The sequence below is a fragment of the Panicum virgatum genome, chromosome 8N, assembly GCF_016808335.1.
Source record: "Panicum virgatum strain AP13 chromosome 8N, P.virgatum_v5, whole genome shotgun sequence".
NCBI lineage: Eukaryota > Viridiplantae > Streptophyta > Magnoliopsida > Poales > Poaceae > Panicum > Panicum virgatum.
This window is the reverse complement of record NC_053152.1, coordinates 42,688,796-42,711,317: the sequence shown is the minus strand read 5'-3', so window position 1 is coordinate 42,711,317 and position 22,522 is coordinate 42,688,796. Positions and strand designations below refer to the sequence as shown.

Genomic DNA, 22,522 nt, shown 5'->3' with positions numbered 1-22,522 from the left:
ACTTGTTTCTGATTGTAACAGCATTTAAGAGTCTATAGTCCACACATAACCTGAGACTTTGATCCTTCTTTTTAACAAAGAGCGCCGGGCAACCCCAAGGTGAAGTGCTAGGATGAATAAATCCCTTATCAAGCAACTCCTGTAATTGCTTCTTTAGTTCGGCTAGTTCATTGGGTGGCATCCAATAAGGTCTTCGAGAAATGGGTGTCGTGCCCGGTTGCAATTCAATAGAAAACTCCACATTACGATCAGGTGGCATGCCTGGCAAATCATCCGGAAAAACAACCGGATATTCACACACCACTGGTATTTCAGCCAAACTTTTGGCCTCAACCTGATTCACCGTATGTGTCGAAGGCATATGGTCCCTCAGAGTCAAGGTCATAGAACCATGAATAGATGGTTTGATGTGCACAGAATGCGAACTAGTGTCTAAAAGAACTAATTGTTCCTTCATCCAGCTCATGCCAAGTATAATATCCACTTTTTGAGTTGGTAGAACTATAAGGTGTGTGGTAAAAACCTTTCCTTGTAACTGGGGGGACACTCGTCTGACAATTTGGTTGGTAATTAATTGCCCCCCGGGTGAGTGAATATTGTACGGACTTGGCATGTTTTCTATTTTCAATCCCAGTCTAATGGCACACTCCTTGCTAATGAATGTGTGTGATGCACCAGAGTCAAATAATACAGTAACGGGTTGATCATTTACCGAAAACGTACCCACCATTACTGGAGCTCCCTCGGGAATACCCTCAAGGGTAGTGTAGTGCACTTGCCCCGGTTTGAAGTGAGCCACCTTATTCTTCTGATTTGATTGGTTGGAATTCTGGCCTTGCTTAGGTGGCATCCGGCAATCACGTGCAAAGTGGCCCACTTGTCCACAGTTGTAGCATGGAGGCATGTTCGGGCGCACCCTTTGCTGTTGCACCCAAACCTTCTGCTCATTCTGTTGGGGCACTGGGGATCTAACTGCTCCCTGTTGCTGTGGGTACTAAGGTGGCCTATAGCCCCACTATTGCTGTGGAGGCCTATACGCCCATTGTGGTTGATATGAGGCACACTGTGGCTCAGACTGCATAAGGCGAAACTTCTGTGGAGCGCTGCTAGAAGAGCCAACTGCTATAGCCTTTCTTTTCTTATCCGCTTTGTGAGCTAAATGAGCATCCTCTTGAATGATAGCTCTGTTGACTAGCTAACTGAAAGTGTTGAATTTGAACATGGCCAAGCGATCTTGGAGCTTACTGCTGAGCCCCTGCCTGAAGCAAGCCTGTTTCTTCTCATCACTATCCACATGATAACCAGCGTACTGAGACAGCGTGTTGAAGGCTTGGGCATATTGCAGCACACTATTGTTGCCCTGTTTCAGAGCTAGGAACTCTGCAAGTTTCCTTCGCATCACTCCTGCCGGAATATGGTGTGCTCGAAAGGCTTCCTTAAACTCGGCTCAGGAAAACTGAGTGCCAGCAGGAAACATGGCCACATGATTATCCCACCATGTGCGTGCGGAACCCCTGAGCTGCTGAGCTGCAAATGCAGCCTTGTCCCCATCATTGTATGGATATAAGGTGAATTTGGACTCAATTGTCTCAAGCCAACTATCTGCTTCTAGTGGCTCATCTACCTTATGGAAGAGCGGGGGCAGGGTACCCAAGAATTCATGATACCTTGGAACAAGCGGCTGGTTGTGATTGTGGTTCCCTTGCTGCGGCGCCGCACCTTGTTGTACGAGCTGACGGAGGAGTGCCGTCTGCTCATCACGCCCAGTGAGTATAGCCGCAATAGCCTCTACCAAATTAGGAGGCGGCGGTGGGGCTCCATCACCCTGGTCTGCCATTCTACACTAAACCATGATGGGATTAGTTACATTATCCTGATTACATAAAAATAATCACGACATCAACTAAAATTCAAATCATGGATAAATGCAGAAGGTGGAGTATTAATTCATATGGTGTGGGTTTCAGTGTTGAGTGAGTGTAGAGTAACCCTTAAACCAAATTCCCAAATGCAATTGAAATAATGAATGATACAATGCATGAGCCCCTAAGTCAAACTCCCGAATGCAACTGAAATGATGAATGGTATGATGCATGAGCATCCTACGTCATTCTGTCCAACAAAAACTCCACATGAAAAATTATAACTTAACCAACTACTATATAGGGCTATTATGAATAATCATCATACGTGACTAGTTCTAAGTTAGAAATTCATTTCTATTTTTTTAAGCCTTGAAATTAGTAATATTCGCACCACCCCCGGTGTGTTTCGGCTCTGATACCAGCTGTGACAGAACTGCCAAGTTAAACCGGCTTAATTAAGCGTAATGGCCATTATTTGAACACATCAGGCGCATTAGCTTAACTAAGTGTAACTTGACAGCCTGTTTCAACCCACGGCCCGATCGAAACAATACCGGTAGCCCACGCGAAGGTGAGCACAGATGGTACAATATGATAACTACTTGAAACAAACACTATAATACATAACTCTGTACATTAAGTATTACAAACCATGTTCGAATACATAAATAATTTACAAGTCTGACTAACATCCAACTCAAAGTTTGATAAATATAAACTCCGACGACTACGCCATAGAAGTGTCAAAACGAATTACACGTTCAGCCCATGAATGTGCAATTTGGCAATCTACAAGACTACACATCGGGTTCTTCAACGTTCCAACCATCCGCGTCCAGGCGAACAAATTTGGCGCAGCACAAACAGAAATCTACATGTGCAGGTCCTGAAATAATTTTTCAACAAAGCCCTGAGCAACTAATACTCAGCAAGACTTACCCGACCAATAGGTATACTTAGCCCACTTATCTAGACATGCAAGACTTTCTGGCTAGTGGTATGTTTTGCAGAAAAGCAACTAAAAGTAGATCTTTATTTGCAAAATTTTAGCTCCAATTCAATTCAATAGATTTGCTAGTTATCTATGATTTTCATATCTATCACAATCAATATGGACAAACAATTGATTAGGTAATATCATCAACTATTTCATCTCATTTCATTTTATTCCATTCTCTCGCTACGATGTGACCAAGAGATCAAGACTCTCATATCCGCGAGTCACGACGAATCGATCCGATTTAAACTTGCAAGGTGGACCTAACCAACACGGCACGTATTGGCCCCGTCGGACTATACGAGCCAACCATTCCCCTCCCCACCTCGAACTACAGAACCGCCCCACCATCGTATAGTCAGCCGAGCCCCGCGAGAGACCACCAAAAGTAAATACATACAACCCCAATTCTCTGTGGCCACTCGACTACCCTAAGGGGTGGGATGGGGTTCTGTACTTTCGAAGTGAGGCAGTACTCGGCTTATCAGTTTCGACTACCTCCTACTCCCGGCATGCGGTTAGTACAATTCAATTTCTGATCAGCACAGCCAACAATGGTACGGTCCTTAAGCGACACAGACGGGGCTAAACATTCCCCGCCGGTCTCCAATTCCTTTCCTTTCCTCCATATAGATTATTTCATATATTTGAAGTATAGAAACATCCTATATCTTGCGAGTAATAGGAAATTACTCGACTTCTACCGAGTTCTATTTAGCATGGCAAGGTTATCGACCTACACATACTAGTGTAAGATCAAGGAAACCTAGGGATCATGCAGCTAAGATTCCAAACAATTCCTAAACACATAATGCACAAGTAATAAACATATAATAATTCATAATTTAAAATAATAGGTTATGCTCTGGGGCTTGCCTTCGGGCTGTTGCTCAGTGCTAGGCTCAACTGGGCCTTGGGCTGGGTTCTCACGCCTCTCCTCCTCCTGGGCTTGCTTGGGCGGCTCCCGTGGCTCCGCAACCACCTCGTAGACAACCTCCCCCGCTGCGGCTGCTACACGTATGCACATGATATGACAATTAATGCAATGCAAATGTTACTATATGTTGAAACAAAACTAACCCGACTGGTCTTACATTTACAGCATGGCTCTAACTCCAATTATGTATTTAACAAGCCATAAAAACATTTTATCTATCATAAATAAAACTGTATATAAAAAGTTATCAAACAACACATTTCATGGTTTTATCATATAGAGCATGAAGATACGAAGCTAACAAAATTAATTTTGTATTTTTCTGATTTTTTTGCAATTTGCTATGCATTTTACAAGCTCTGCTGCTCAGTGCTGATCGGAAGTTCCGACCTAGTGTCGGAAGTTCCGACCCCCATCGGAAGTTTTGAGTTTCTTCCGACAAGAGGCGCTCGGCCAAACCAAAATAAATGTGTAGGAAGTTCCGACAAAATGTCGGAAATTCCAATGATTGTCGGAGGTTTTGGTTTTCTTCCGTCAAAGGGTGCTCGGCCGATTGGGTTTAAGTGCGTTGGAAGTTCCGATAAGCATGTTTCTTGTCAAAAATAGAAATTCTTATTGGGAAAAAACTAACCAACAAAAATCGAAACCCTTTTTGATCCTAGTTGGGGGATACATATAGAGATGATTGACCAAAGGGAATCACTTAAAACCTCCTAGAAAGATAGATCGGGCCGGCACAAGTTGGAATACCATGAATGAGATTTTTCGGCGCGAAGAACTTGAAATCGAGGGCACTCCGGGGAGGAGCGTGTGGAGAAGAAGGTGCTCCACGCCATCTTGAAGCCTTCTTGGCATTGAGCTCAAGTTGGGGTGGAGGATTTGAGGTTTAGGGCTCTAGGGAGAGGGAGCACGTGAGGGAAAGAGTGAGGGAGGGAGTGAACGGGAGAGAGGAGAGTGAGCTGTGAGTGAGGGAGAAAGAGAGAGAGTAAGTGATTTTAATTATTGTGGGCCCAAAACAGGAGAAGCAGATTCAACTGGCCTGACCGGTCGCTAACACCGGTCGGAAGGGTCCAGCTAAATTTTATCCAGTGATTTTTTTTGTCATATAGATTTAAAGCTAATGGCCATGTTAACCTCAATTCTAGGTAATCAACACCTGGGTGTTACACCGGTTGCGTTGTGGCTGCCATCTCCATGGCCAAGGATACTACTGAGCTTGCTCTGTGGCGACCTGGAATGGAGTCATGGTGTGCGTGGGTAAGTTCATCGATGTCATCTTCTGCCGGGGGAAGCTCTACATGTTCAGTAGCAGCGAGCTCACCGAAGACCTCTTCTCCTTGGAGCTCTCTGACGACGACGGCGGCGGCCTGATGGTCTCTCGCGTCGCGACATGGACATGCCCGAGGTCACGGAAGGCTATTACCAGAACTGGAGCGTAGTAGAGTGGCGTGGGAAACTCTTAGTAGTTGCGACGTACACAACTGGTGCTGAGGTTTGGCAGAGAATTGCTGAGGTCAGGGTGTTTGAGGCGAGCTTGAGCGCGCAGACCCTGTCAGATTCACTGAGATCAAGAGCTTGGATGGAGACTGCGTCTTCATCAGCCCATGCAGGCTGCAAGTCCTTCCGTTCGTCAGTATGATGGAGTCGGAGGCGATCTTATCTACTTCATTGATGGTTGCCTCTCCCCTGATAAAAATGCCCGCGCTTTCGATACATTTGTGTACAACGTGAAAGATGGTACAATGGCACCATTTGGTACAGACATACCAGAGGACAAACTTCAGGCGCCAGATGGCATGCTGATGCATCCAACATGGTTGTTTCTTCCTGAATAAACTGCTGCAGGTCAGGCCCCGTTTAGTTTCCACATTACCTGTCGCATCGAATCTTCGGACACGTGCATAAAGCATTAAATATAGTTGAAAAAATAACTAATTACACAGTCTAACTGATTAGCACGAGCTGAATCTTCTAAGTCTAATTAGTCCATAATTGGATATTATTTGTAAAATAACAATGAAATATGCTACAGTACCAAAACCCAATCCTTTTCACCAACTAAACACACCCTTTATTTGCTACTCTGACCTTAAATTCCCTAGTAACGAGACTTGTTGGGGCCAGGTGCCATGGTGTTGTATTTTTGAGAGCTGAAAAAATGGTGATACTGTTTTATGTCTGATTTCAGTGATTGTTTTTTTGTAGCAAACTTGTGTGTGCTTAAATTGTTTTCAAGTTCCTATTACTATGAGAAGTCTTGGTGCTTTTGCACTTGTGCTGACCTTGTAATAATCAACTAGAAAGCACGCGTATACACAACTGTCAATTGGTAGATCTTGGTGATTGCTAAAGCAATACTGTATTTCAGGTCAACTCAATATGACATTTCGGGCAGGCCAATTGGCTTGTTTCCGGACTTGTCTTTGTCCTAAAAGTCATATATACTTTCATGACTGGCTTTTGCTTCTCATAAGTGAAAAGCTCAAATAATAAACAACCAATTCTTGAAACCACTGGCTTTTGAGAAGCAAAAGTTGTATTTTATTAGAAGCCACAAATTAGTCTAGAAATGACAATGACCATTCTTCATAGAGAAAGAGTTGACAAGATAGGCACTAGTTCATTTTCTAAATTGTTAAATTGTGCCCAGGTACTTTGCTCTTCTACCTATTGGATGACATTTTTCTAAAGCAAGATGTCACGGCTGGAGGAGGAATGAGGAAGAAACAGAGCCATTGGATGACAAGTTAACAAAATCCCAATTGTTTGTTTTGTTTGTGGGAGGTGAGGGTTTCTAGAATGAAACATTCTCAACATGTTGAACAAGTCTTGGAAGCCCTCAAAGTCAAGTCAACCAAACCAACCACTGGCGCTTGGAAACCATCAAAGTCAACCCTCACAGGCCCAGTCTAGCATCCATCCATACAAGAGATCGATTCACCCGTTGCTCATGGAGCAAGCTAGAGGCACCAGCACCACGACCCTGTCCGGCGGTCATGGATCGCCGGAGAGGAACCTCGGCTGATCAGGCTTGTCACGCGCCTCTACCTCCGGTGGCGGTACCGCAGGCAAGGTGCACGACCAAGTGCGTGTGCGTGCCGGGCCCGGGCCTCCCGGCTTCGGAGACACCGAGGCTCGACGACGAGTTGGAGTTGGAGGCGCAGCGCCGGCCATGGGCGGACCTGCCGGCGGACATCCTCGGCGTCGTGGTCGGCCGCCTCGCCCTCTTGGAGGACCGCGCCAGGCTGCGCTCGGTCTGCCACGCGTGGCGCGCCGCGGCGCCCCACCACCGGCAGCGGCCGCCGCCGCTGCCCCTGCTCGTGCTGTCCGACTTCTCCTTCGCCAGCTTCCGCGAGGAAGGGACCATGACGGGCGCGCGCCGCCGCGTCCCGCTGCCGGAGACGGAGGCGGCGGAGGAGGTTGGCAGTGACGGCGCACGCTGCGTCGGCTCGTTCGAGGGATGGCTCGTGGGCGCGGAGCGCGACCCAAGCCGCGGCATTGGTGACCTCCGGTGCTTCTTGATGAACGCGTTCTCCGGCGATGTCGTCCGCCTCCCGGCTCCTTCCGCCGCCGCCCACCCCGACGACGCACTCATCAGCAGGTCCCTCCCCATCGCCAATGGCGGCGGCTCCGATGCGGTGATGAATTGCGTGATCAATGCTGCGGAGTGTGTGATGTCGTTTCGCAAGGTGGTCTTGTCGTCCTCACCGGAGCCGGGGACCGGCTGCGTTGTGGCCGCCATCTCCATGATCGAGGACACTACCAAGCTTGCTCTCTGGCGACCTGGAACGAAGTCATGGTGCGTGTGCTCCGGCAGCTGTGTCCCCAAGTTCACCGATGTAGTCTTCTGCCAGGGGAAGCTCTATATGCTCAGTTGCAGCGAGCTCACCACAGACCTCTTTTCCCTCGATCTCTCCTCCTCCTCCTCCTCCGATGACGACAGCGGCGGCCTCATCGTCGTTTCTCGTATCGACCGTCGTGAAATCGAATGGCCTGAGGTCACGGACGGCTACCACCAGAACTGGAGCATGGTGGAGTGGCGTGGAAAGCTCTTGATAGTCGCGACGTACACGAGCGACGTCGATGCTGAAACTTGGCAGAGAATTGTTGAGGTCAGGGTGTTCGAGGCGAGCTTGAGCACAGACCCTGTCAGGTTCACCGAGATCAAGAGATTGGATGGCGACTGCGTCTTCATCAGCCCATGCAACAGCAGGGCATTTCGTCCATGTCAGTGTGATGGAGTTGAAGATGATCGTATCTACTTCATTGATGGATACCTCCCCCCTGACAAAAATGCCCGCCCTTTGGATAAATTTGTGTACAGCATGAAAGATGGTACAATGGCACCGTTTGCTGCAGACATACCGGAGGACAAACTTCAGGCGCCAGATGGTAGGCTGATGCATCCAACATGGCTGTTTCCTCCTGAATGAACACTGCTGCAGGTCAACTCTGTCACTCTGATCCTGATGAGTTTTATTGTACACTAATGATTGATTGGGGCCAGGCGCCATTTCCGAGAGCTGAAACAAGTGTCATACTGTTTTATGCCTGATTCCGGTGACTGTTTTTAGTAGGAAAGTTTTGTGTTCTTAAGGTTTTTTTTCAAGTTCCTCTGAGAGGTATTAGCGCTTATGCACTTGTGGATCGGAAGAGTCTGAGTTCCTATCTAAGGTTGTGTTTGTGGAATTCTGTCCTCTAAGGTTGATGATTTTGGTATAGTCAAATGGAAGTTTTTGAATAAAGTGATTTCATGGTAATTTCCACCTGGCAAATGTAGACTACAATTATAAGGTATGTTGGATAAATTTCTAATTTCTTGGCTCTGATATGGAAATAGCTGATTATTGGCCCTGTTTGGATCCATGGGTTAGAGTTAGATTGGGTTAGATTGGAGTCATCTAACCCAAAAGTATCCAAACAGAGTGGGTTAGATGCATCTAACCACCCAAAAAAACTATACCCTCGAAGGGATGCTTATTTGGGTTAGATTGAAGTGGGACCCACTTTTTTCACACCTTTGTCTCCCCTTCACACCTTTGTCTCCCCTGGATCCCGTCGGGCCGCACCCCACTCTCTCATCCGCGCCGCTGGGCCCTCCCCTCCGCATCCGCGCCGCCCGGCCGAGCTGCCCCCGCAGGCAGGGCCGACCGGCCGAGCTCCCCCATCCGCCTTCAGCGCCGCGAGGGCCGAGCTGCCCCCTCCGCCTCAGCGCCGCCAGGGCGCCCTCTTCCCTCCGCCTGAGCACCACTAGCCAGCCGGCCCCCTCCGGGCCACCAGCTCGCCCGAGGAGGTGCCCCCCGAGCTCCGGTCTGAGCACAGAGGAGGCGGACCCCGAGAGCCCTCCCCGTCCGAGCCCCCCTCCCCCCCGGTCCGAGCGCTGGCAGTGTGCGAGGAGTATGTGCTCCTGGCCATCTTCACGCCGCAGCTCGCCAGCTTCTGCGTGTTCACGTCGCTGCTGGCGTTGTGTGCGCTCTCGGAGGGCGGCGGCGTCCGCGGGCGGCGCGCGAGGTGGGCGGCGACGGCGGGCGCGCAGGTGCTGCAGTAGTCGCTCGCCATGGCGGTGCCCACGAGCATGGTGTTCTGGGTGGTCCAGAGCGCGCCGGCGGGCCTCGCCCTGGCCGCCGTCCTCGCCAGCTACGTCGAGTTCGTGTTTTCGTTACTTCATTTGTGAAGGTCACACAAAAGCTAGCCACACCAGATCTGGCTGGAAAGAGACATTAAAAGAGCCAAATGATTGAAAAAATGTATTTATTGTCTATCTAACCCATACATTCAAACACCTCTTTAGTTAGAGTTAGTCTAGAAGTAGTTATGAGTTAGAAACTAGCTCTAACCTCTAACCGAGTTAGAGTATCCAAACATGGCCATTGCTGTATTTTGGTGGCTGTGGTTGGACATTAAAAATCGAAGTGCGGCTAAACAGGTCACCACCTATTTGGCAATTCGTTGCTGCCAAATTGGGGATATCGAAAATGAAAATGCATATATATATCTGATGCTTGCATGGTAGAGTACTAGAGTTGCATGTTGTAATGGAGGCGATCACATTGGCCTTGGGACTTGGAATTGGCTTCTAGACTGAGTTAGATGCTCAGCAGCTGGTGCCATTTCTTTAAAAATTACCTGTTCATTCCTCTGCAGCACCAGTGTTCTTATAGGAAAATAAGATCCGTATGATCCGGAGGCCGTGCAAATCGGATGGCTCATGAATTAGTCAAATTGTGGTTACATTTAGATGTTAATTCTTCTTTGTTATGTAATAGAGATGGCTGGCACAGGGTCATGTAATGGGTGAAATAGCTGATAGTGCCGAGTAATAAAATTGTCGTAATTGGTTTTTTAGAAAAAAGATTGCTCATCCTTGAAAGTTGAAAAACACCGATTAACTTAGTTTGGTACATGAATGTAAAGCCAGCAACCTCATTTCCACTTTCTTATTTCCTCAGTCACTATATATGAGCAAAATTTGACCTCCGTTCAAAAAGCTTGGTAAATTTTGTACCCATATATAACCACCCCATGGGAGGTAAGGCCGGACTTGATATTTCTATTTTTATGTTAAAAATAATTAAAATAAATTGTTGGGCTGGGTTTAAGCCAGCACAAACTTTTCAGGTTTGGGTTCTTATATCAAAATCCATCTCTACAAGAGTCATAGGCTGGCCAAATTCATCTAGCTCCAATGGAACCAAAAAATATCTAGATATATCTATACCACTCGACTAATAACTCACACTTATCCTTTCTTATTTTTTCTTCCACCGGCCACCGCTGGCTTCCAACCTAATTAACATCCACCAACCTCTTTCACGTTTCTTGTCACGCTCCACCTAACTTCACCGCCACTGCTTGCCCCTAGCCTACTTAATCCCGTCCACCCCTTCTCATTTCTTCTCCCATCCAAAATCCACCGCACCTCCATTGCTCACACCTAGAGGCATTGCATCCTGGGCACTCCTTGCAGTCTAAGAACACCTTCTTTCTCATCCATCACCACTAAGTGCTTCTCCGACTCAAGCATCCATCTAGACCTCCACGCCATGTTTTTCGATCTCGATGACCCTCCTACCACCAAGAGATGTCGCACCTATTAATCTTCATCACTCACCGGTCATCCTTCACCATCGTGGCACGAGGCACCCTAGTGCATCGTTTTCCGCTCGTCGTGCATTGTCTTCCGCTCGTCGTCTGGCTACTTTCACCGATCATCGGTTTGGATCCGGATCAGGTAAATCTCCACAATCAAACCCTAGATCTACCTTTCTTGAACCTTTGATCCCAACCCTAATCGTTATATAATATATTTTTTTGCGATTCTTATGGAAGGAAACCCTAATCGTTGAGCTCCGGCCTTTCACTGTAGGTGCTTCAGCAATTGCAGTTTTGAGCGATCGAAACCATTTCGCCCTTTTGAATCAGAAGAACAAGACGATCTCAAGCTCCAAAGGCAGTCATCTCCCCGCTCCTGCTGCTAATCGAGATCGCCATCCCGAATTCGTAAGCGTCTATCGATTAAAAATGGAAAATAACCTGCCCGATTCTTACCCCTACTGCTTTGGCTCAGCTTGCTCGGATGTTCGGATTCTTCAGATAAAGAGGCCCACGGCACTGGTTCCGGCGGCGATGAATTCCGTGACTGAAACCGCCGGCGGTGAGCACCATCCTCTATCGTACTGCGTTGATTTTGGTTGTCGCGCAGCGCCACGGTCTCACGGTCTCAGGTGGTTGGCTGGCTTGTGCAGGTGAGGTGTTCGACGAAATGCCGCAAGAGAAGCGGGCGAGAACTGACGCGGGGGGCGAGGACCCGCCGTGGTCGTCGTGGGCGGGCCTCCAGCCGGACGCCCTGGGCATCGTGCTCAGCTTCCTCCCCTGCCCCGCCGACCGCGCCAGGGTGCGGTCCGTGTGCCGCCAGTGGCGCGCCGCCGCGCGCGGCCGCGGCGTGGCCCCGCCGCTGCCCCTGCTGGTGCTCCCCAGGTTCAGGTTCGCGGGCCTGACCCCCGGGGGCGTGCTGGCGCCCGCGCGGCGCGCCTGGATGCCGCCGGAGCTGGACGCTGACAACGCCTGCTGCGTGGGCTCTTACGACGCATGGCTCGTGGGCGCCGGACAGGCCGGCGGCGAGTGCTTCTTGGTGCATGCCTTCTCCCACGAGGTGCGCCGTCTGCCGCCCCTGGGCACTTCCGACTGCTCGCTGCGCAAAGCGGCGCTCTCCGCTTCGCCGGAGTCAGGACCCAACTGCATCGTGGCCGCTTTCATAATCCGCTGGTCCAAGCCTGAACTGGCGCTCTGGAGGTCCGGGATGAAGTCATGGCGCGTTTGCCATCATGCTCTGCTTGCTGGGCACATTGATATCGCCTTCTATCAAGGGAAGCTGTACGTGCTCTGGAGGTTCACGCCATGCCTCTTCGCTTTTGAGATAAGTGAGGATGAGCGTGGGGTCACCATCTCTCGTATGAAGGATTGTATGATCGAAAAGCTCCTCCCGAGCACTCTTGGGCTCTATCATGAATTGAGCTGCAACATGGTGGAGTGGAGCGGAAGACTGTTATTAATCATCAGATACTATGCTGTTTACCAAGCCAGGAACAGAGTTAAGGTCAAAGTGTTTGCAATGGATTTGAGCACGAACCCAGTTGGACTCACTGAGATCCGCAGCTTCGGTAGTGATTGCATCTTCGTTGGGTTAGGTGGCAGCAAGTCCTTTCCTGCTGGTCAGCACGACGGAGTTGAAGGTGACCTTATCTACTTTGGTCCTGATCATTACAACCCTCATGACACATTTGTGTACAGCATGAGAGATGGTAGGACAGGGCCCATTGTTCAGCCATTACCTTGCAGCACTAGCGCATCAGAGCGCAACCTCGGTTTCCCGGTGTGGTTGTTTCCTTCCGAATGATGTGCTTCAGGAGAAGATATCTATTGGGTGGTCAGGTGCTGCAGTTTGCTCTCAGAGATTCTGCATGGTGTTTTGTAACTCAATCTGTAGGGGGGTTATGCATGTTCATTCCGTTCTCATATTCCCGCCTATATGGTGAGGGATACCTTAACTTTAGAAGAACTGGGATCAGCGGCAGAAACTGATTTCTGCAATGCTTTTGTACATGCCTCAAATGGTCTACATGCGAGTTTTAAATTGGCACATCTCATGCTGTTTATCCCCTCTCATCTTTGTTTTACATTCTGGAACTGTTATTTCTTATGACTGGATTCATATGGATCATGGTGAAATATTCTGCTATTGTTAGAGGCATGCATGCTGTCTCTTCGAGCGGGATCTTAGTTCCTAAAATGATTGGCGGCTAAAATATGTCAGTAAATTGCCTGTACTGTTGAATCTGGAATAGTAGAGGGGTTATTAGTAGGGAAATTGCAGATAAATTAGGGGAGAACAACAGCAGAACAAGAACATGAGAACAGAGGAATTGGAGTTCAGAGTTTCAGTTAACGATTCAGTTACACGGGCTGGGTCATTTACTCCACTTGGGCTCGCAGGCCCAACACACACATATCACAACCATTTAGCCCACTGACATGTTCAGGGGTATGCATGCCATTCTTCCATTCCCGGGAAGTTGTACATGTTCAGCACATACATGGAAAAAGAAAAGAACGGACGTATGCCACCAATGATCTTCTGAGGTAAAAAAAAATCTAAAAATGCATAATATAGAAGGTAACTTTACCGCCTCCTACTCCGCCGACGCCTCCCGTTAGGGGTGGTAAAAAGTTTTAAAATGCTACCCATCATCCGGGTGATTTTGTATGAAGTTATCAATCACTTTTCACCAATAAAATTTTAACACGTCACCAATATAGCAAAAAGGGAAGGTGACTGGTAGAACCTTAATTCTCACTCAGAAACAAAAATAGGAAAGCACTTTAAAAATTGAGTGAGAATGAAAATATAAATCATTCAGATTTGTTCTCGTGTGGTCTGGCTCCTGCCTCTGCCAACACCTAATCAAATTTGAGACAACAGCTTTCAATAATAGGTAATGTCTTGAATTTGCACTTGATCTCTGTAATGTCATTCCACCACAAATAGGATAGATTAAATTTGCCCTTGATATATGAAGTTGTCTCTGTAATTTTTATTTTAAAGGCGGAAAGCATTTCAAGACCGAAATAATATATAATTGGCACCAAAAGCAAATAACCAACCACAGATTCTACACAGGTAACATTCATATTTCGCTACTCCTCTCCCATCGATTATGAGATGACACTGCAAACTAAGTATGTCAATCTGTCAAGCCATAAAGTCTTCGTTTATTATCACTAAATATGCTCATTAATCCATTAGTTAACTGCATACATCTGCATATATTAGCACTGAAAAATTAGAATCTCTCCGTTAGACACTGAAAACTTTACAACATGCTAGACTGAAATTGAACTGTGGAACTTCAGACCAAGAACTTCAGAGGTAGTCTGCTTCGCTAGCAATATCTGCTTTGGGAGTGCAAAAAAATTCCTTATCTTAGTTGTTCATTGACCACAATAACATATTAAATCGAATAAAAAATAGCTCATGTTACTGCTTTCTGAAACAAGTCATCTGTACAATTGCAAAATTGAATTGCTTCTCAGATAAAACGGATTGTATGTAAGATCAATATGCCAAGGTTACTTGGGGGAAAAAAGATCAAGAATAAAACCTGATAAGTGAATGCTATAAACAATAAGTCCATCATATCCAGAAATAATTATTTGCTTAAAATATATAAAACCAAATTTGGCATAAATACATGAAAGCTGCACCCCTGAAGCATTTGAAGGGATCACCTAATCCAGCCTACTCATCTCCTAAATGACTTCAGTAGCATTCCAGATAGGAGGCATATAAAAAGACAAAATAGATTTAGTTATTTCAGACATGACAAAAAGGGGTAGTGCGATCCAAACAAAGGCTTCATGAGAGTACAACATAACAGGCCAAACCTGAAACTCAGCAAGGAGCAAGTGTGAGAATACACTTGCACAACAAAAGAGGAACACAGATGATCAAACAATTGAAAATAAGAGAATGAATGTAAAAGAGGCCCAATGTTTAACAATAACCAAATGGTAACTAGTTTGTTGATGGACATAAAACAATACAAAAGCTAGATGTTGGGTGATGAGTAGTTCACTGAAGAACCATGCCTACTGATAGTGTCTTTGGGCTATGACTCCATCATTAGATTTTGCTTGTAGAGAGGTGTAATACTGTGTTTTTCCTTATAATTAGGGATTTTTTGTCCAGCGCAGGATATATCAGCTAACACTGAAGCTAAGCTAAACTTTTAGCACTGAATAATTAGAAGTGTTGCAAAAACTGAATACATACTAATAAGTGCTAGGAAATCGGATAATGAAAAATAGGAGTGGAAGACAATAATATCAATGATACAAAACTGAAGGAATCCAAACACTAAGTTGTAAATACATACTAATAACTGAAGTATTAAAACACTAGGTTGTTCAAAACTTAAGGAATGGAAGGTGATAATAAATAATGCAAAAACTGAATGGATCTTACTGATAGAATGTATAGCTGTGTGTGTATACTCGAGGCCCATATTGGGAGTGTAGGCCCATATTGGGCCTCGGGTATACACACACACCCTATGCGTTCTATCACTTACGCCCCATGCCTTTTGTGTTATGTAACAACAGTTTGGGCTTGTAACTAGTCATTGTTACTACCTTGGCACCGTTACTGCCAAACCCGAGAGGAACATTGCTGTCCATTTTAGGGAGTGAACAAAAAACATGTTATGCTAGATGAACAAGAGGAGGCGGAGGAGTTTTTGGTGCAGGCAATGAAAACACTAGCACAAAAATTATAGCCGTTAAAATGCGTCCAAACTGCCATCGCTCCTTTCATAGTACCCCCCTCACAAATTCCCTCCTGATTTAAATTCATCCCCAATTTAAATTCACAGCGCTAAAAAATAAACATGGTTATCCTTGATGCTAAACGGTAAACAATCGGTCACCCTTTCTTTACCATTTAAACGGTTTAGATGGCGTTTAAACCGTTTAAATGGTTTAATAGCCACTTGATCGAAGTGGCTATCCTAGTCGATCAGGTGGCTTTGATAGCCACCTGATCGACTCTAGAGCACCGGAAGCATCAGAAGTCGTTCGACGCTGCGCAATCGAGATTTCGTCGACCATCTCGACGAAATCCCTCTTCCGATTCACGTCAAGGAAATCCGAAAACAATTCGATTTCGATGTAACCACAACCGAATCGCCTTCTGAATTGGAAGAAGATCTAGATCATCTTCTGGAAATCACAAGGCCGGGAGCCATCGTTAACCGAGAGGTTGCCGTCTGAGACGTCCATCAGGACTATGACCTTGATAACACAGAGCCAGCAAGCAACGAGATTCCGCCCATTCCGATCGAAAATTACCTAAAAAATCTAATGGCAATCCCACGCCCAAGGGTAGCTAACTCTGATCTACTCGACGGCGTAGACCGTTTTTCACGCAGCATTTGCAGACTGCATCCATCTTGCAGAACCCTCTCTCCACAAGAAAAAACCGCGCACTGAAGCTGAGAATTTTAGTCCTTGACTTGATCGTTCGGGCGGCATCTTCTCAGGACTCGATCGCATTGATGACAAAATTGCCTATTGCATTAAAATAGCAGAAGACACACTCCGCGATGGAAGACTTGAAAAGCATGAGGTGGTCGGATCAGAGAACCACTGGAAAACCAAGGAGTACAACCCACGACTCGTTTGTATGGGTCATACTCTCTCTGGGTCTAATGCGGATCACTTTTCTGACCACTCCTGCGAACCAATTTTTTCAGAATTCTCATATTTTGACCGCATCAAGCATTTATCAACTACTTAGATGAGCTCGATGGACCAGACTCCCTCGATGATCTTGCCGAGTGGTCATACGATATCGACCTATTTTTGGAAAGTTTGTCCAACCCTGACAAGATCAAAGAGTTTTGGGAGAGGTCAAAAGCCAAGGAACTATGGGATAAATCCCAGATCAAGATTGCAAATCGTACTTCCAGGATGCCCAGTCCTCGTCTACATCGATTGGACAGACACCCTATAAACATGAGTCGACCAGATGACTCTGTTTCGATCGAAGATTACTTGACTCGGTGATGTAATACTATTCACCAATCCAAGTCCGTAACTCATTTTCCAAACTCACCTACCCCCGCGACAAAGGAATCTTCAACATCAGAAGAACCAAACTCCCCTTATTCACATGAAGAACTCGAGAATCTACAAAAGTACAACAATTACATGAGCGACCTTGCCATCCGATTGGAATGAGGATGGTTGCCTCCAGATACTTTTCCATATGATGAAGACCTTCTCCGTTGCACTCTCGGACTTTCCCCCCGTGTGGCCCTTCACCACAAAGGTTCAAACCCCGATTCCTACTCTGTTTCGGAGAAGATCTAGCGGTTCAAACCTTAACTAGGAAAGAGGGAGCTATTAAAAGGGTTCGGACTTCCGATGGGGCAGAATTTACTTCGGAACAAAAATTGGAACCAGATCAGGACTCTACCATCAATTGTCCTATAAATGAAAGACCTCAAAGCCGGAATGATAGGCAAGATCGTCGAAAACTTGGAAGCCATAGCTCCCAGAACGATGACCTACCCTTTCAAGAAGGATTCCCGATAGAAGAAGATGACACCCAGGAGATCCGCAATCCCGATCGCGAAATATTCATGGTGATAATCTCGATAATCTCAGAGATCGAAGATCATGGAGATGACCCAATGGGCAGAGTTGATCTTGTCGACTACAACTCCAGTGACTATGACGAATATCTTTCTGATGCGAAGTAGTTCCAACCCCAACAGAAGTAGGCAACCTCGAAATGCCTCCACCTCCCCAAGGCGTCACAGTCACCATACACTTGGTCGATGACCAGAGTGAACTAAAGAGAATACACAATCAGAAGAGGAACATAAGGCGCCGCCTTGTAGTAGAACGTCGACAACAACAAGTTGGCGACTCCTCCGATTACTCCAACAGTGATCTCTGTAATGTCATCAACATCAGACGAGACGCCCACACAGTAATCATCTCTAGAAGGAAGGAACGTGAAGAAGAAGAAGCGTAAAACCCAACCTCAAATTATCGACTACCGGATGACCGCGAGTGGAACTCGCGCAAATGCCACCATGTCAGCCCTATTCCTCCATCACTGAGAAGACAGCCGAAAGGCAAAGCTCCACCAACTCAAGACCATGTCTACGGCAAGTTACATGCTTAGTGCTTCCTGCACCCGAAGTCCAAGCTAGCACTTGACTTTCCAATGCATCACTCTGCACAAAGCCCTGGGAGTACCTCCTTCTCCCGCCGATGATGGCACTAGCACACAGTGACTATGTTACTTCAATTTTTGTACCATACAATGGTCTGTTTCGGAACCCCCATAACACTTGGTTGGATGATGAAACACTTGTATCGAGTCAAGTATCGTTACATATTAAATAAAAAATACTCAAATTTTGAGTTCGATCGAGTACTTTTCATTCAACCAAAAGATGGAATTATTTCTCCTATGTAATTCTTCGGGCTGTACTACCTATCTATGGACTAGCTCTGGTATTCGCTAAACCTTTCGAGGTTTAGTGTATCAAAACCTAGTAGTCGCATATTTTTTACTAGCTCTGGTATTCGCTAAACCTTTCGAGGTTTAGTGCATCAAAACCTAGTAGTCGCATATTTTCAACTAGCTTTGGTATTTGTTAAACCTTTCGAGGTTTAGTGCATCAAAACCTAGTAGTCACATTTTTTTCGACTAGCTCTGGTATTCGTTAAACCTTTCGAAGTTTAGTGCATCAAAACCTAGTAGCCACATATTTTTTTTGACTAACTCTGGTATTCGCTAAACCTTTCGAGGTTTAGTGCATCAAAACCTAGTAGTCACATATTTTTTACTAGCTCTGGTATTCGCTAAACCTTTCGAGGTTTAGTGCATCAAATAAAACCTAGTAGTCACATTTTTTTCGACTAGCTCTGGTATTCGCTAAACCTTTCGAAGTTTAGTGCATCAAACCTAGTAGTCACATATTTTTTTCGACTAGCTCTGGTATTCGCTAAACCTTTCGAGATTTAGTGCATCAAAACCTATTAGTGACATATTTTTTTGGACTAGCTATGGTATTCGCTAAACCATTAATTGTTTAGGGCATCAAAACCTAGTAGTCTCATACCAAGAATTACCTTCGGTCCTCGATTATCTAGTACTTCTCTTCACAAGAGTCTACAGTACATAAGTCGAGCACTTTGCTACCACATGCAGACATAAATTATGATATAACACAACCTATTTTTAACAATGTATAGTGTCTGCAGAGCACACAGACAAAATATGTTCACAAGTGATACACCGTCATTTTACAGCATATTTTGCCTTAAGACAAACAAGTTTATGCCTCTCCGTCAGAGGGCTGCTCTAAAATGTCAACAATTTTGTTGGCAATGGGCTTTACTACGTCCGCGTGGTGATCAACTGCTCCATGATTCGCCGAAGAAAGAAGCTTCCTGGAAGCTGCGCGACGAGGTCAAAGACGGGGGCAGCGGAAAGTGCCACTTCTGTGGGAATATTCGTGCCATGAAGAACGGTGTGTTCGGAGCTGGTAGCATGTGCCATTCTCTCTAGCCTATTGGCAGAAAAGAAGCTGGTCCAAAGACAAAGACCATATGGCAGCCTCCATGTTAGAGTGCGCAGCGGATTCTGAGCTGGTATCATGTGCCATTCTCTCTAGCCTCTCGATCGGCAGAAAACAAGCTGGTCCAACCGATTATTTGCTTGTAAGGGTCTTTATATTTATTTGGATGTCAGAGATGCCAGCAGTGTCATCTCTATCCTACGACAAGCTACCTGCCCCGGCCGGCTGGTAGATCAGAACGAACAAATTTAAAAATTAAAACGTGGTCCATACCATACCAATCTTAAGAAGAGGAGGACGCTTCCTGCTGCTGGAAGCGGCCGGCGCGTGCGTCTGGATCGACATCAGCTGCAATCGCTCCTAATGGGCGACCTATCCGGTTGCCGGAGCCCCCGTGGCGCCATGGAAGCACCAGAGCTCGCCGGCGGTGGCGCCAACGCCATCCGCCGCGCCGTCCTCATCGGCACTGGCTCCCCCGGCTCCGAGAACCAGTGCGTCGCCCTCGTCCGTGCCCTCGGCATCGCCAGCGACAACCTCACCGTCTACGTCAGTCAATCCACCACCCTTCCACATAAGTTTCCTGTGCCATTAATTTCACAAGTATTCATCATTTGGGTTGCTTATTTGTGTTCCATCTTCCATGAAGTGTTGCGGAAGCTTGAACTTTTTTTCCTTGCAAAACTTTCTCATGTAGCGCGTGACGAGGCCGGGAGGAGGGATCAACGACTGGCTGGGCGTCATCCCCGTCTCATTGCACAAACTGATAGACAAATTGCTTGTCAGGCCGTTCTCCCGCAGAGCAGGGACGAACACGCCGCAGAAACACGTCCCGAATGGCGGACTCGCCGCGCTGTCGCCTTCTGTTCCGGAAGCGGACGCCAAGGAGATCGTGGCCGCCGCTCGCGACACATTCGACAAGTAATAAAAGCTAAAAATCTTTGCTGTAAATCTTTCTCCATTCATAATTTCATATATATCGCTTGCTCTTTCGTTTAAACACACTGGATGGGTCGGCTAAGCTGGTTATTAGCTAATTACTACCTCCATCATAGCATATAGCTTTTAGATTTGTGCTAGTAAGATATTTTTATCTTTCACCAATAATGTATAATAAATAATTTATTTGAAATAAAAAAGGCTACATGTTATGATAGTCGTTGGTTTCACGAGGAATCTGTAGACATAATTTTTACTCTCTCCGTCTCATAATATAGCTACGTTTAGCGTTCAAAATTTGTCCCAAAACACAGCTACATTTGAGTTCTGAAGCTTGATTAAATGGGTAAACGGACAAAAATAACCCTCTAGGAATTTATTATCTTGTGTTCCTAGTGATCAATAAATAGTAGCCTCCACAATTCCTGTTATTTAGATGGAGACATACAAGGCAAGTATACCTGCCATACATATAGATCATATATACATGCATGTACATATTTAATGAAGGGTATATGAGACATATTTCAGCACACTTCTTAATCTGTCTGAAAAAGGCTAAACGTAGCTATATTCTGAAATGGAGGTAGTGTAATTTTTTTTTTGCTATTTATGGTCATAATAATGTCTGACCTAAGACAACCTAAACGTAGCTATATTCTGGAACAAAGGAAGTATAAGTAAGTATATATTACGTCGTAGATCATTCTAGAAACAAAGAAAGCAAGTTACCACAAGTCCACAACATCAGGGATCCCTGTAAAAGAGACACTCGTATGCAATGATGCCGCGTGACAGTCAACTCTTATTCCAGGGAAGGCCCAACATTAGTTATTGCTTGTGGCCAAGAAACAATATCGTGTTCAGCCTTGATAAGGAAATTAGCTCCAGACTGTGTCTTTGTCATTCAGGTAGCATTCAAACTACTCGATCTCAACATACTGGGTTTCGATCACTGTTTTTTTGTATTAGTGCTCCAGAACCACTAAATGAAACATAATGCTTGCCTTGCGCAGGTCGATATAATGCTGAAGATGCGGCTCTTCTTCGAGATAATCCGGATGCGACACCCCAGGTTTCGCCCTGAAAGATTTGACTTGGTGGTGGCTCCTCGTCACGATTACTACACTTCGACTGCTAAGGGTGGACACCAACAAGAAGTTCCAAGCCTGTTGCAGAGATGGATTTTTCCACGAGAGCAGCCGCCGAAGAATCTGGTACGCCATGCTTTCTCATTCCTCGGTTATCATCAGTGGAAGAAAGTCACTTGCTGCCAAGCGATGGCACGCTGATTCAGAGCAATTTGTTGGTAGTGTAGATGTTTACTGTTGGGGCGCTGCACCAAGCTGATCCTGCTGCCCTACGTCTTGCTCATATAGCATGGCGTGATGAGCTTGCCCCTTTAACTAAGCCGCTACTGATTGTCAACGTTGGAGGACCGACAAGTATCTCTTACATCGTTTTGGCACATTTCATTCTGTGCTTCAATTTGTGGCCTAGTGATCTTGGCTGTCTTTTCATCATACTCAGATGAATGTGGTTTGGTTTTTCAATGTTCAGAGAAATGTACATATGGTGCAGACCTCGCCACACAGCTCGTAACTTCTCTGTATAATGTGCTAGACAGCTGCGGGAGTGTCCGAATTTCATTCTCCAGAAAAACACCACAAAAGGTAGTGCACCTGTCTGCTGTTACAGTATGAGTAGGGTTACCTTCGGACAATAAAAAATGTGTATGATCTCTGCTGGCAGATTGCCGATGTCATACTTCAAGAGTTTGCAGGACATCCCAAGGTCTACATTTGGGACAACCAAGGTACATTCTTAAAAACAGCGCAAGTTACTCTTACTCGACCTAGGATCTTGATCATGGCTTTTCCTTGGTGTTCTTGTTCTCGCCCTCCTGAATTTTATGTAGTTCCTTCCAACAAAAGATGCTAGAAGAGAACTTACGAGTGACAAGAGAAGTCTCTACTGCCTCCTCCTGCATCCCTAGAGCTCTCATCGGATCCATGCTGGACATCATGTCCTTGCATCTTCCAATGAGGCAGATTTGGAGTCGTTGGGTTGGGTCTTGTTGTGTCACATCCTTGGGGTTGCCTATTTCTGGGTGCCCAAGAACTGACATCTCTGG

The 22,522-nt window shown here is 46.1% G+C and overlaps 3 protein-coding genes across 3 annotated transcripts; all 3 read left to right on the top strand.

Annotated features, from left to right (window-relative positions):
• The first annotated feature begins 6,781 nt into the window (after positions 1–6,781).
• On the top strand, positions 6,782–8,450 carry LOC120686728. The gene has a single exon (XM_039968937.1). The coding sequence runs from the start codon at positions 6,796–6,798 to the stop codon at positions 8,230–8,232; it is 1,437 nt and encodes a 478-aa protein (XP_039824871.1). The 5' UTR covers positions 6,782–6,795; the 3' UTR covers positions 8,233–8,450.
• A 2,628-nt stretch (positions 8,451–11,078) lies between these two features.
• Positions 11,079–12,952, top strand: LOC120684416. The gene is made up of 3 exons (XM_039966282.1): positions 11,079–11,299; positions 11,367–11,453; positions 11,545–12,952. Exons 2-3 carry the CDS (start codon positions 11,426–11,428, stop codon positions 12,693–12,695), a joined length of 1,179 nt encoding a protein of 392 aa, XP_039822216.1. The 5' UTR covers positions 11,079–11,299; positions 11,367–11,425; the 3' UTR covers positions 12,696–12,952.
• A 6,827-nt stretch (positions 12,953–19,779) lies between these two features.
• On the top strand, positions 19,780–22,329 carry LOC120685085 (mitochondrial fission protein ELM1-like). The gene is made up of 8 exons (XM_039966926.1): positions 19,780–19,998; positions 20,147–20,370; positions 21,203–21,299; positions 21,405–21,605; positions 21,707–21,833; positions 21,949–22,061; positions 22,141–22,204; positions 22,307–22,329. Exons 1-8 carry the CDS (start codon positions 19,816–19,818, stop codon positions 22,327–22,329), a joined length of 1,032 nt encoding a protein of 343 aa, XP_039822860.1. The 5' UTR covers positions 19,780–19,815.
• The last annotated feature ends 193 nt before the right edge of the window (positions 22,330–22,522 follow it).

Coding starts and splice junctions, on each gene's coding strand:
- LOC120684416 (XM_039966282.1), top strand. CDS start 11,426: ATGAATTCCGTGACTGAAACCGCCGGCG. Junction 11,454..11,544: donor CGTGACTGAAACCGCCGGCG/GTGAGCACCATC, acceptor TGGCTTGTGCAG/GTGAGGTGTTCGACGAAATG.
- LOC120686728 (XM_039968937.1), top strand. CDS start 6,796: ATGGATCGCCGGAGAGGAACCTCGGCTGATCAGGCTTGTCACGCGCCT.
- LOC120685085 (XM_039966926.1), top strand. CDS start 19,816: ATGGGCGACCTATCCGGTTGCCGGAGCCCCCGTGGCGCCATGGAAGCA. Junction 20,371..21,202: donor GCTCGCGACACATTCGACAA/GTAATAAAAGCT, acceptor CTCTTATTCCAG/GGAAGGCCCAACATTAGTTA. Junction 21,300..21,404: donor ACTGTGTCTTTGTCATTCAG/GTAGCATTCAAA, acceptor TGCCTTGCGCAG/GTCGATATAATGCTGAAGAT.